The sequence below is a fragment of the Drosophila eugracilis genome, unplaced genomic scaffold (assembly GCF_018153835.1).
Source record: "Drosophila eugracilis isolate 14026-0451.02 unplaced genomic scaffold, ASM1815383v1 contig_772, whole genome shotgun sequence".
In the NCBI taxonomy this organism is placed as follows: Eukaryota; Metazoa; Arthropoda; class Insecta; order Diptera; family Drosophilidae; genus Drosophila; species Drosophila eugracilis.
In genome coordinates, this window is record NW_024573670.1 from 15,329 (window position 1) to 30,624 (window position 15,296).

General features: G+C 46.5%; 1 protein-coding gene across 1 annotated transcript; it reads right to left on the bottom strand.

The window, feature by feature from the left end:
* Positions 1-3,421: 3,421 nt before the first annotated feature.
* LOC121530454 lies at positions 3,422-4,656 on the bottom strand. Its single transcript, XM_041819577.1, has 2 exons — positions 3,948-4,656; positions 3,422-3,876 (listed from the first exon to the last, which is right to left on the bottom strand). The coding sequence occupies exons 1-2, from the start codon at positions 4,473-4,475 to the stop codon at positions 3,796-3,798; spliced, it is 609 nt and encodes a 202-aa protein (XP_041675511.1). The 5' UTR covers positions 4,476-4,656; the 3' UTR covers positions 3,422-3,795.
* Positions 4,657-15,296: the final 10,640 nt, after the last annotated feature.

Sequence of the window (15,296 nt, forward strand, 5' to 3'; positions counted from 1 at the left end):
CCTAGAATAATGTCGATTTTTCCCGGTGATCCAAACGTCGGGTCAGCTAACGGTAAGCTGCGAATCTTGGTCCAGACAGAAGCGGTGGATTTGACCTGCTGAGCGGGAATCAAAGAAGTCAGAGAACTCATAATTAGGCCAGATACCTCCAATGAGGCAGTCGTAGTCCTTGAAAGCAAAGTGAAGCTAGCGCGACCTCGGCTAACTCCAGCCGGGTTAGCACCTAATCCAACAACTGAGATGCGAGCATGCGTGCGTGGAATTCCAATCCGTTGGATAAAAGACTCAGCTACCATGGTTATTGTTTATCCAGTATCGAGCAATATTCTACATGAGGTCTTGTTGCCACATGTGTCAATTACATTGGCTGGAATAGTTGGCAGTAGGGCTTGATTATTGGCTGATGGCTGACAGCAGCAGTATTCATACCAGCATCAGGATCAATCGAAGGAAATATATTAACCTCAGCCGCAGACATATGGGCGGAGGAAAACGGAATCGATCTACCGGGTGGACTAGCGTGTGATGCTTAGCCTTGCACTGACGGCAAGTGTTCGAAGAATTACAGTTCTTGACTTGATGAGATCGACTTAGGCAATTAAAACAAAGCTTAGTATCCCTGGCAAAGGTACGGCGATTTACGACATCCAGGGCTTTGAATGCAGTACATGCGTATATATTGTGCTGTCCGTGACAATATATACAGTCGCGAGAAGACTGATTTGATCCACTTGCATGATAAGCGGCGTGGCGGCTTCTACTCTGGGCTGGTCTTGGGGGTTGTATTACGTGTATATTTTGACAAGACTCCAAAGTATCACAATGTGCAAAAAGAAAAGCGAATAGATCATGTATGGTGACGTCTTCCTTGGACGACACACTGCAGTTTGCCCAAGCTTGTTTGATTTCGGGTCCTAGTTTGGATAGCAAAATATAAATTAGCCACACATCGCGGCTGTCACAGTTCAGCGCGTGTAGGCCTCGAATACATTCGTCGGCAGAGTCAATTACCTTACGTAACTCTGCGATATTCAAATTGTAAGCGGTTGGCAACGATAGAAAATTTTGAACAAATGTTCGAGCGATTAGCGTTTTCTTGTTATAACGATTTTCCAATTTTTCCCACGCATCTTGGTAGTTATCATTAGTAACGGCAATATGTTTAATTAAGGAAAGTGCTTCCCCATCTAAATAAGATATCAGATAATGAAACTTTTGGCACTTGGAAAGCTTTTCGTTATTATTCACTGAGCTTAAGAACAAATCACTAAATTGGCTCCAATCTTCGTATTTGCCAGAAAATGTGAGAATTCGAATTTTCTCAAACCTTAAATCAGCTGCTCCCGATGAGGTATTCATTCGTTCCAGAAGTTGGTTTTGTCTCTTAAATAGACGTTCCTCTGTACTTGATAGCAAAATGTTCGACTGGTCTTGTCCATGATCTTGACCACCCATCTCGTTTATGGCTTTAATAAATATGGCGCGCTGTAAAACTTGTCCTCGTACTCAGGTATATCCAATCCAGGGTCTTCATATCATATCATCTACTAAATCATCGGAGAGGTCCTTAAATTGGTTGAAGGTGGGTTCAAGACGATCCAGCTCCAGTTGCAATGTTTCCACATTATCACATTCCTGCGAAAACTCCAAAGCACTTTTAAGGGTTCGAGTTATTTGCCCCTTGCAGGCACGACGTTGTTGAATTGTCCGATGCATTACAGGGTTCATGACGGCGGCTAGTTTGTCTTTTATTATTCACAAATAAACTCGAATTCAAACGCAGAAGATCCGGCTCGAAGGACCAAAAAGTTGTTATGTTGGCGAATTAAGTGGACTGTATTTCTTTTTTCTAGGATTCGAGTTTATTTTTTAATTATAAGCGGGTTTACAAAATGTTAAGCGGGGCAGGTTGCGAGCGAGTACAAAACTATATATATTAAGCGGGGCAGGTTGCAAGCGGTTGCGAGCGAGTACAAAACTATATATTAAGCGGGGCAGATTGCAAGCGGTTGCGAGCGAGTAAAAAATTATATATTAAGCGGGGCAAGTTGCAAGCGGTTGCGAGCGAGTCAAAAACTATACAATAACCGGGGCAGGTTGCAAGCTGTTGCGAGCGAGTCTAAAACTATATGATAACTGCCGAAAAAAGTGCAGAAAAGATAATGCAGAAAAACGCGTAATAGTGCAATACTAATGCAAATTTACTGCAATTTCGTCTATGCGTGTGAGCTTCAAGCTTGGAGACGAAAAACAAAACAATGATGTTCATTTATCTAGCTACGATTTGACAATAATACAATAATGAGCATTTAACTAGGTGCGATTTGACAATAATACAATAATGCTAAATGACCGAACTATTCTTCAACATACCGGCCCCCCTGAACGACGGTTCAGTTCAAAGGAAGCACAGCAATTTTCGTAATGGGGCGCTTGTAGATTCCTCTAGCAGTTTTAACGGTGACCACACGGATCCTCTGATCCTGGCCAGGATGAAGTTGTACGACTCGTCCCAACAGCCACTTGCTTGGCGGTTGATTTGACTCCATCAGCACAACCAGGGTGTCAATGGAAACGTTCTGAGCATCTTGTTGCTATTTCGTGCGAACTTGAAGCGTACTGAGATACTCTAGGCTCCAGCGTTTCCAGAATCCTTGAACCTTCGCCTGCAATTGTCTCCAGCGCTTTAGTCTATTGATGTTTACATCTAGAAACGATGGCTCTGGTAACGAAGTGAGAGGCTGACCTGTTAGAAAATGAGAAATGATCGCTGGGTGCGCACAAATCTGAATTAACAATGTCGAATATTCCTCGAATGTTAATGCACTGCTGCCTATAACTCGTTTTAGATGCAGCTTTATAGATCGCACCCCAGTCTCCCAAATACCTCCAAAATGGGGGGCTGAGGGCGGAATGAAATGCCAATTGACTTCGTGACTCGACAAGAAGCTCGAAATCTCTTCGTTATGAGCTTGGGCAATTGCGATCCGTTGCATTTCAGCTAAGTCTCGTTTGGCTCCATGAAAAGTTGTGCCGTTGTCCGAATATAGGTCCGATATGGGCCCTCGTCGAGACCAAGAGCGTTTGAAAGCGGCTATAAAGGCGGATGTTGTCAAATCGCTGACCAATTCAATGTGTATCGCTTTTGTTGAGAGACAAACGAAGATAGCAAACAAAGCTTTGCCAAATCTTGGTGTCCGACCTGTAGAGGCTTTGATCGTCACAGGTCCAGCATAATCCAATCCTGTGTGAAGAAAGCAGCGGGCGGGTTGAACTCGAAACGCGGGGAAGGTCACAAAAAAAAAAAAAAAAAAAAAATGATAAAAAAAAAAAAAAAAAAAAAAAAAAAAAAAAAAATTTAGATAAGAATAAAAAAAAAAAAAAAAAAAAAAAAAAAAATTAAAATATGAAAAGTGTATTCGACACCAGTATGTAGCGATATAGCATGTTGATGTTGAACTAATAAAGCAGCGATTGGGGATTCCTTAGGCAGGATTATGGGATGTTTTGCGTCATAATTAGCCATAGAACTATCGATGCGGCCACCAACACGTATTACACTCTGCTCGTCTAAGAAAGGGGTGTAACGGAGCAGCTTCGAGTTCTTTTTTAGTGGCTGTCCGGTGCTTAACTGCTTGTATTCCACTTTGAAGGATTCCTTTTGAACATGGGTGAATTCCTAGACCGGGCATATTTTAGCTCCCACGCCGACAGGAACGGCCAAAGTTGATTCCTCCCACGAAGACGATGAACGAAACGAAAGCAGTAGCTGAATATCCTCAACAAACGAGACCATCAGGATGTTTTGTTAATCATACAAGTTAGTAAATTTCCGTCGTCGGAAATGTGTAGATTAACCTTAGGATTGGTCTTTACCTCCAGGTATGCCAAGTTAGTAAATTTCCGTCGTCGGAAATGTGTAGATTAACCTTAGGATTGGTCTTTACCTCCAGGTATGCCTCTTCTTCTGTCGACAGAACAAACTTAGCCTTCACGGGTGGCCAAGTTGAGCGTGACTGAGATAGCCAAGCTGGTCCTTTCCACCAGATTGGATGATCTAAGAGGTCCTTTGGAAGTATTCCTCGGGATGCGCAGTGTGCAGGGTTATCGCCACTTCGAATATGATGGCAGCAGCTACGTGGGCACGTCTCTAAGATTTCTGCAGTGCGAATGCAAACATAAGAGTTCCAGGTCCGGGGAGGAGATGATAGACAATGCAGTACTATTTCAGAGTCTGACCAACAATTGATTCTGGAAATAGGAACAGTTAATGATTGCTTGACCAGGGAAATCAACTTAGAGAGCAAATGGGCTGCGTTTAGCTCCAGCCGCGGAATGAAGACAGGCTTAATAGGCGCCACGCGAGTTTTTGTCATTATCAAACTAACGGCATATCCATTGTTGACTTCGACGCGACTGTAGACGACGGCAGCATATGCCTGGGATGATGCGTCTGCAAATCCGTGCAGTTCCATTGTTTAAAGCGGTGCTGATATGTATCGAGGTACTCGACAGGTTTCCAATAAATGTATTTGCGATACGAACTGTTGCCACCGTGTACATAATTGGGGAGGCAGTACCTCATTCCACTCGACCGAACTCAGCCAGCTATCTTGAAAGAGAATCTTTAGATACACAGTTGTGGGTGCAAGCAAACCCAGCGGATCGTAGATCTTGGCTAGTTCCGAAAGCAGAATGCGTTTGGTAAGAGCGGTTGTAATCCCGGGGATTTCTAGCTTGAAGAAAATACAGTCAGTTTTTAGGTCCTAACACAATCCAGCCCAGTCTTTGAGCTTTGCTTAGAATAGAAATTGCCTCATCTTTAAGGGCAGTAAGATCCTAAATTTGGTCGCATCCACTGGGAATATCATCAACGTACGCGTCTCTGTTAAGATCGACAGCAACGCTCGAATACACTTTGCCATAATCGTTCGCGAGATGCTTAAGAACTCGAACGGCGAGGAATGGTGATGAAGCTAAACCAAATGTTACGGTCAGTCAAAAACTGTACAAAAGATTTTAATTTGCTTTTCTCTAATCGTAATTGCGTTTTCTTTTTAAAAGGTTATGAACAAAAACCTTTATTTACTTATTTATGAATATTTTTCAAACTAATCTTAATTGTTCATCGAGGTTGATTCTATGAAGTTTCGTAAGATAGGTTCAATTTTATTTAGTTAATTGTGTAAGGTAGCCCTCACGCGGCCCCGCCTCAGGTACACATATGTTTAGTTAAGAGTAGTCAGTAAACTAGGATTTAGGTTAGATTGAGGATTAATTAAAGACCCACGGAGGGCACTTAGATTTAGGTACATCATTCAGATTTACGTTAGTTAGGACATAAGTTACATACATGGCTAAAGCATAGATCTCATCACAAACACCGCTTCGAACACATCAACAACCGCGCCAAACTATTATCGGCAGAGCCATCAAACCGGCAGGGCCAACATCGCCTCGGACACATCAACGTCACACAGCGTCAAACTATTATCGGCAGAGCTATCATAACGGCAGAGCCAACACCGCCTCGAACACATCTCACCGCGCAACCGCAACACAGAAAAGCTGTAGCTTCTCTCTACACGACGACGGCTCACACGAGAACATCGGAAAGGCCGCTGCCGCGATCGGCAACCGAAAAGGGCCTCGAGGAACTCCAACTGCTCGCCGATCGAGGTCGGTTTGGAAAACTTAACAAGAACAGTCGTGATCACGGAAGAAACAAGGACCAACTAAACGACCCCCGGTAAGCCACGTGGTCAGCGGACATGGAGTAGTACGGGTAAACCGGCCAAGGGCCAACTCCAAAACGTGGGTGGCCAGCGGTGCGGAGGTGTAGGGAACATCGTAGGGATAGGCTTAGAACATAAGCAAGGCATGTGAATAAAACCACTGTATTAATACACAAATGCTCAATTCCGGAATAAGTCACCGCAATTCCGGTCGGCAAGCGGTCTCCGGATAACAGAACCGCATTCCTCTCTTTCTGTCATCCTTTCCCCCTTCCCTCGCAGTTCGGAGCACCGGCACCCGGCTGACGGGGCCGGACAACCGATTCCCGGGTGACGGGATCGGTCACCTACGAAGCCCCGACTCCTCCCCTCCCCCTCCCACCATCTCGCATCCTTTTCCTGCCTGTCTCAGTACTTTACAAATATTTCTGTAGGGGACCCTGGGCTGACTAAAGCTTATATCCCGGCCCGTGGATAGCATCCTTCAGATGGCGCCCGAACAAGGACCAGGCAGGAATATGCAAAGATAATTCCACCCTTCGTGGCGTAAAGAAACATAAAAAAAATTTGAGGTTACGGACGAAAGTTATGGGAGCACGCACGTTTTTTTGTAATCGCGAGGGAACAGAACAAGGGGGAGACAGAGAGAGCTGCAGAACCTAAGCCACGTCGACGCCGCAGCCGGCATCCACGATACCTTCAGATACCTAGTTCCGAATAGGATCCCCGATGCCGGCAGAACCAGGGATATATAAGTCGCCACCGACACACAATCGGGATCAGTCAATCAGTCCCGAGGGAGCAGTCAATTAACGAAGTCACGAGGGATCAGTCAATCAACGGAGTCGCGAGGGATCAGTAAATCAACGGAGTCAAGAGGGATAAATCAGTAACCAGAGTCCCAAGGGGCTCCCACGAAAAGGGACCGAGCAGCAGCCACACGCTGACCATACCACGCAGTATTTCCCCGTCCCCAGGGACGGAAGGCACAGCGCGGGCCAGTGGGTCCCAGTTCGATGCAGGGATCTGCTCTATGTTGGTTGACAAAGTGACCAAATGGGGACTGTCCTTCGATGGCACCTCAGGCCCGCTCAGCTTCGTGTAACACATCGAAGAACGGGAGCATACCTACCGGGTTGACTGGGAGTATCTGTCCCACGTTATCATCGTCCTCCTGACTGGCCGAGAGGAGAGTTTGTTCCGAACTAGTGATGTGCTGGGACGGACCTGGGCCGAAGTTCGTCGGGAATTCTTGGACTTCCTCCTACCGCCCCGGTATTATCAACGCCTCGACGACGAGATCCGCTCACACTTCCAAAAGGTGAATGAGCCGTTCAAGGAGTACCTAGTAGATCTTCGCCTTCAGATGCGCCGCGCTGGATTCTCACCAGAGCAGAAATTGGAACGGGTCTACGAGAACATGCTGCCCCAATATCAGATGTTCACCCGCCACCAGGATTTGAAGACGCTGGCAGAACTCACGCACCTGGTGGTCAACTTCAAAGTTGCCCGTAGCCGCTTAGGCCGAAACGTCGGTGGATACCCATCAACAAGCCCAGACGCTGAGTATCCATCCCATAGCAGAGTCGCACGACCCAGGGCGAACCCTGCCCACACACCGCAGGTGCCACACCCTAGGAACGCGACCAACGACGCCGCCAGCCGAGATGCCGGGGGAAACCCTAACCAAGGGGCCACGCCCACCAGGTCAATCGGGCTGGTCCCTACGCCACGGAATTCTAGAACCAGCGAATCATGTTCTGTTGGGACTGCGGTCGCCAGGACATACGTACTATCGAGTGCTGCCGGAACCAGACGCCGGGAAACGGCAAGGGCCTCGGGTATCACGGAGTCACCCGAGGAACCCAGCGAACTCCCGCAGCCGCAAACCTACTCCATCCAGCAGGATTGAAACCGTATCCGCGCACAGGTCACGGTTGAGGGGCGCCCTCTTCGGGGGCCTTGCACAGCTTTATAAGCGAACGCCTGGCAAAAGAACTCGACGGGGTAAGGAATCGCGCCCAGCGGACAAAAGTGAAGTTATCCGACGCATCCGGTAGGAAGCTCACACAGGCCCTGCGAACCACGATCACGTTGGGGGAACCTCGGGTCAGCGTCTCCGCTCTCACGTGCTGCTATGGCGGAGCCACACTGCGGTGTGGGGGCCTGACCCTCAAGCTCCAGCCACCTACTTCGGCTCGACTCGCGAGAACCAGTTCGCCGACACCGACACGAGACAGACACGCCGCCTCACAGGCGCACCCAGAAGATGCCCCACAGGTGCATACTCCAGCTACCTCACAGGCGCATACACCAGCCGCCTCACAGGCGCATTTAACAGCCGCCTCACAGGCGCATACACCAGCCGCCGCACAGGCGCATCCACCAGCCGCCTCACAGGCGCACCCAGAAGCCGCCTCACAGGCGCGTCCAGCAGCCGCCTCACAGGCGCATCCAGCAGCCACCTCACAGGCGCACACATCAGCCGCCTCACAGGCGCACCCAGAAGCCGCCGCATAGGCGCATCCACCAGCCGCCCAAAGGGCGTACCCAGAAGCCGCCGCAAAGGCGCATACACCAGCCACCTTACAGGCGCACCCAGAGCCACGGCCCGACTTACAACGAGAAGCCGACACACGGAGACATCGCAGGGCCACACATGTGCGTTCTTGTCGCGAGAGCGCCACAGGCAATATCAGCCACACAGGTACACGCAGCCACACAGGTCCACGCAGAGATAGAGAGATAGAGAGAGTTCTGAGTGCGGTCGCGTTTCAAATCAGTATCTGGACACGCCCCTGGACATCAGTTGCGACCAGCGACCAGAAGGCCGAGGAAGACACCTGGGAACAGCCCGGGAATCAATCCCCAACAGGTTTGGCGACCAGGCAGGGGCCGGTCGTAGGCGAGGGACGGGAGGCATCCCTGCCTCTTCTTATTTTCCACTCGTTGTTTGGTATAGTTGCTGCCATAATTTTCACACGCGCTTTTCTTTTTTAGTAAACATTAAATCAGTGGTGGAAAGCGCTTGCGCGACCAGCTGATTGTAGTGTGCGGAAAAGGCTGCGGAAAACCAAGCGGATAAGTGCGTGCTGTAGCACGCAGGAAAATTTCGGGAGGTTTTTTCTTTTCTTTAAAATAGTTAAGTCCGATCGAAGGCCAGCAGGATATTGCGGGTAGGAAAATCCTGGGCGGTTCCGTTTTTCCTCAAAATAGTAACGTCCGATTGAAGACAAGACACCCACGTACTGAATTCCCCAAGCGGAGGAATGGTGGGCAGGGGACCGGGGGCACAACTCCTGGGCGCCAGCCTAGGAGCTGTGCCAACCAATAACGGAGGCACGCCTGCAAACGAAGTACTGCAGGCGCCGGCTAGTAACGATGGCTTCCACACGTCATTGTCTTGTCTACCAGCCTGGGCCAACATGAAAGCTGACCCATTCAAAAAAAGCAGTGTAATGGCGAGATCGCCAGAACATAGGGTGGAGGGCAGTGGCAAGCAGCCTAGTACCCCCCAGAAGCAGGAAAAGACGGCCCAAAAGCTGATGAGGAGCAAGGGGATGCTGATAAAGCTGACTAATGGACGGAAAGCGGTCTATCACAAACCCAATGAGCGAGATAGTCGATGAAATTGACTACCTTCAGAGAGAAGTCCTATCGGTGGTACAAAGCATGATCGAAGAGCAGGGAAAAGGAGGCTGTGGATTAAACCTGTGTGTTGTGCTCGCGAGCGGCAAGAGACCGAGAGGGCAAGAAACCTCGAAAACGACAGCACTTCCAGCAAAAAACGCAATGCATAAGGCGCCGGCAAGCGAAGCCAACATAGGAGGAAATAAGGGGGAAACATGCTATGGCAAAGAGCACCAGCAATCCCCAAAAACCTGAGATGAAACCAGGAGAGTGGAAACAGGTGAAACAGAAGACACGGAAGCGCAAGGTGCGACCGCCACGGATTGATGCGATAGTCATCGCAACCTCCACGGGTGGGTCCTATGCAGATATCCTGAAAACAGTTAAGACAGAGCCTCAACTGAAGGAGGTAGGACAAGCAGTACATGCTGTCAGGCGCACAGCTAAAGGGGAACTACTAATCGTCCTAAACAAGGCTCCGAGCCTAAAACCGCCGAGCTGCAGACCACAATGAAAGCGGTCCTGGATAGCAATCTCGCCGTCAGAAACCTAAACCTAAACTCCGAGGTTGCCCAATCGTTACTGGAGCAAAGTGTCACTGAACAAAATGTAGACATGGCACTCATAAGCGACCAATACCGAAATAAAAACTCCGCGGAATGGCTTGCGAATAATAGCAAAAAATCGGCAATAGCGCCAGATTAGCAGGCCAAGGCGCCAGATTAGCAGGAAGAAAAGCGGAAACTGCTTCACCAGGGTCCATGTCAATGGTATAGCCTTCTACAGCTGCTACCTGCCCCCAAGTATTACTCTCCCAAGGGCAGTAACTGGGCTCGAAGAGATTGCAGAAGACGCCCGGGAAAATCGTCCCACCGTAATTGCCGGTGATTTTAATGCATGGGCCACGGATTGGGGATCACCCCGGACAAATGCAAGGGGATAAGCGCTACTTAACTAGCGCTAGTACTGCTTAACTCTGGAACGAAACCGACCTTCTCCAGAGCCGGCAGCTGGGAGGTTAGTGACATCTACATGGGTAGTGACCATGCAGCAATCATCTGCACGATAAAGTCTAGAAATAGCCCACCACGAGTTCCAAAAACCGTGCCAGGGTACAAAATAGAAACGCGGAGATGGCACAGATGTTGTTCGAAGACCTCTTTACAAGCGGCGCGACTGAAGTAAGGGCAAACCACAATGCCACAGGGCAAGAGGTGCTTATCAACGATCAAGAGGAAGGCCCGAATTCGAGACACTACAGATTAACTACAGGGAAAGAAGATGAACCCTGGAAAAAGCAATAAAAGGGAGCAAACGTAAGTGCTTTAACAGGATATGTGATGAAATAGACTCCAACCCATGGAGCTTCAGAATTGCAATTAGGGCAAATACAAAAGTGTACGTTGATATGTATAACGCTTGCTTAACAGAAGATGTGTTCCCCAGACGCTGGAAAACACAGCGATTGGTACTCATACCAAAGACAATCCGTAGGAGGAACCTTCCTCGTATAGACCGCTCTGTATGCTGGATACGGTGGGCAAAATTCTTGAAAGTATAATCCACTCCCGGCTGGAGGGTGCCCTTGCCGAAACCAACGGCCTCTCTGAGATGTAGTATAGCTTTCGAAAGGGGCTATCAACCATCGGCGCTATCGGTAAACTGTGCGAAGTCGCAGACAAAGCCATTGAGGGAAAAAGGTGGTTGTACGGCACTAAGCAGTATTGCATAGCGGCAACTCTGGATGTTAAAAACGCATTCAACTCCGCTAGCTGGCATCACACACTAAATCCACTGAGCAACCTAAACGTCCCAGCGTATATACAGCGAGTAATATCGAGCTATTTCGAAGACCGCCTGCTCCTGTACGAAACGGAATCCGGGCAGTCGACCCACATAGTCACCGGGTGAGTTCCCCAAGAATCAGTCCTTGTCCCTCTGCTGTGGAACGTCATGTACGACGGGATCCGTAGGATTATGATGCCGGAAGGGGCCCGACGGATTGGCTTTGTGGATGACGTAGCCATAGTAGTAACGGCCAAAAAACTCCTAGACGCGGAGGAAATCTGCAACGAAGCTGGGAAACGAGCAAGTGAGTGGCTCGACGATAAGGGCCTTGCCCTGGCAGCACACAAGACCGAGGCAGTCCTAATAAGCAGCAGGCAGAAAGTGGAGACGGCTACCATCCGAATCGGAGAAGCCATGAAGCCATGAAGCCATGTCATGATCGACCACCGGCTTTCCTTTAAAGAACATTCAGCATACGCCAGTGGCAAGGCAGGTAGAACGGCGGCCGCGATTTCGCGAATGTTGGCGAACACTCGGAGACCGAGGCAACCAGGACGTAGATTACTGGTAAGCGTTGTCACATCGACGCTGATGTAAGCTGCTCCCATATGGGCCCGAGCCACAAAAAATGAAAGCTACAGGCAGGCAAAAGATGCAGAGAACTCACCATTTCTAAGTAGCAAGAAAGGTGGATAATTAGCAGCAAAGGACGATGGACGTATAAGCTCATCCCAGATCTGCAGAGATGGCTGGGACGTAAGCATGGACATGTGGACTACTACCTAACGCAACTTCTGACAGGACACGGATGCTTTAAATACTATCTGAATAGGTTTAAGCATGAACGCTATCCGCACCGCTCACTCTGCGAGTCGGATAACAAAGACGCAAAACATGTGTTTTTTGTCTCTCCGAGATTTGAAAATGAACGTCTAGATCTGAGCATAATGGTTGGGAGGACGCCAGCCGCTTGTAACCTGGTGGAAATTATGCTTGAATCTGAAGTAAATTGGTCAGCTGTAAGCAACATGGCCACAATAAAACTCAAAAAACTGCGCATCGTAGAAAGACTGCGAAATTCCAATGGTATAGATTCCTAGAGAGCCCTAAGGGCATTCCCCCCGGCGAAGAAATACCTAACGGCAGTACCGCCGGGGAAGCTGGGAGGGGGTAGAGTTTTTACCGGGTTAGAGCCCCAGACTTCGGCAAGCTAACCCGGCTCCGAGTTGGCTTTCGAGGCTTCAAACCATCACTAATAAAAAAAAAAAAAAAAAAGGTACACGCACGGCCCCAAGATGGGCTGGAACACTGCCGCCTCCCGAAACGTCAGCGATCCAACGGAATCCAGCAGACTGCCCGTTCGGGAGCGCGCACAAGTTACATAGAGCACCCTACCCTCTGTACCCCCATCGCATTCTGCCACTGCATAAATATAAAAAGTGTATAAGGCACACGCATCGATTGTTGACATGCTCTCGCATTCTTACACTCCCGCTCTCAGCAACGAGATCTAAAGCACAATACGAATACTTAGAACACCCTACCCTGTCTCTGTACCACCGTCGCTTTCTGCCACTAAACAAATATAAAAAGTGTATAAGGCTCACGCATAGATTGTAGACATGCTATCGCATTCTCGCTCTCAGCAATGGAATCTAAAGCACAATACAAATACTCACGAGCCCTGAGTAACGGGATCAAAAGCCACAAAATTGGAAACACGCATTTTTTTCTCCTGACAAAAAAAGGTTGCGGCATAGAAAGAGCCAGAAGAACCTCAAAAATTCGCTGACTCCCACCTCTTTGACCACGCCCAAATGGTAACTGCCGCAGCCGGGAAACTATAACAATAGTCATACTAGCCTTTACTTACCCGTCAGTAGAATAGTGCAAAATGAGATGAATAAGTGAGTGTGGGATGGAGTCTCGAGTTGTAATAAGTAATGTGCGTGTGAAGCAGAATTTATATATGTATGAGCAGTACGGTCATAAGACGGACACAAAATGTTTTTTCAACGAAACATACAATTATGTATATCAAACTATACTACACCAAAGAACAACGTATGTGCATGTGTAGGTGTATAAGTGCTTGTGTGAAATCAAATGCGATAATCACAGCCGGATTACAAAATGTCCAAACAGCATACGTTCATTCAAATACATACATACAGTCTGCACATAATTTATTCGTACACCCATGAGCTGCAAGTTTATTGCCTAATATCTCGAGAAATACGTAACGGAAATTAAAATGTAATATCTCAAATGAAAGATACAATTTCGAGAATATATTTTAAAAATGAAGTTTTAACTTTAACACTACATGATTTCCTTAATAACACAAAAAAGTCATTTTTTTAGGCACAAAAATTATTCGTACACTTCTCATTTTTGACTTCTATTTATGAATCCAACGGTAATCCGCGATTCTCTTTTGAACTGTACTTCGGTGTACTATTCTCAAAGTTGTTTAGTTAGTTTCGCTGCTTTTTTTTGCTGTAATTGGACGAAATGGGTCGGGGTCAAGATTTATCCCTAATTTTCGAAAAACTATAATAAAATTATATTTAGCGAACCGCAATTCACCCGAAATTGGTAGAAATATTGTCAAGTCACCTTCCACAATGCGAAGTTTTATGAAAAAAATATGTAATCACTGGAGAATTTGCAGTAGAACATAGAAAATCTGGAAGGAACCACATATTGACACCACGGGAGGAGCATAAAGTTGTAAATACACCAATACAAAATCCCAGAATAACATCTACAACAAATCTTAAAACCCTAGTGAAACCTTAAAAAAAAAATTTGTTCCCAAACCATCCGGAACACCCTGCACAATGCTGGTATACATTGTAGAGTTGTTCGTAAAAACCCATCGATTTCTAATTATAACAAAAAATGCGTTAGGAGATCGCAAAATTGCATGTAAGCAAGCCTGATTTTTTTTGGGAAAACGTTATATTTATTGACAAATCAAAAATTAAAAATATTGAAAAGGTCGGTCCTTTTAAAGTATGTCAAAAGGCAAATGAAGCATTGAAGGAAAAAACTTGATTCCAACTTTTAAGCACGTTGGCCAGAATGTAATGGTTTATGGGTGTACAGCTGCAGGTGGAGTGGGTCGAATGGTCTTTTTGGAAGATAAAATTAATAAATTTATGTATGAAGACATTTTAGGCCAAAATTTAATTCCCAGTGCCCTTAAACTTGGACAGAATCAAGCGTCTTTCGTGTTTCAATAAGATAACGACCCGAAATATTTGTCGTATTTAGTGCAAGAGTGGCTTTTATATCACTGCAAGGAGCAAAAACCGACTATAAAATCACCAGATTTTAATCCCATTAAACATTTATGGGATATCCTCCAGAAGAGGACAACATATCCTCGAAGGAATCCTTTAAAACCGCATTTATACCTGAATGGGATTCAATTGATCCTGACGAGACGAGCAAAAAACATGTGTCGACGTTTACAAGCTTCCATTAAGGCCAACGAAGGACCCACTAAAGATTAAAAACTTTAAATCTTTGAAATTGTTGTTTTTTTCAACAACGAATAATTTTTGTGCCTAAAAAAATGACTTTTTTGTGTTTTTAAGGAAATTATGTAGTATTTAAGTTAAAACTTGTTAATTAATAAAAAATATATTCTCGAAATGTATATCTTTCATTTGAGATATTACATTTTAATTTCCGTTACGTATTTCTCGAGATACGAGTATTAGGCAATAAACTTCCAACTCATGGGTGTACGAACAAATTATGTGCCGACTGTATGAACATAAAAAAGCGACATGGAAACAAATGCTGTTAACCACTGTCGCCATACAAAATAATAGAGAACCCCGTTAGAGAAACATATCTCACGCTCACAAAAGCGACTTAAATTCAAGCACTGCTAACCATTCCTGCATACAAATTGTTAACTAATTTAACTAAATCTGTAATATTGCTGATGATGTGGTGCTATCGAATCAAATGTTGATAACCTTAGCAACCACAACAGAAACGAAACACACATACAGAGAGTGGATATAGACACACACACACATATGTATATCACACAATGAAACAAAAAAAAAAAAAACACTTACTTTTTATGTTTTCATACTGTGTCTGCAGCGAAATATATTACAG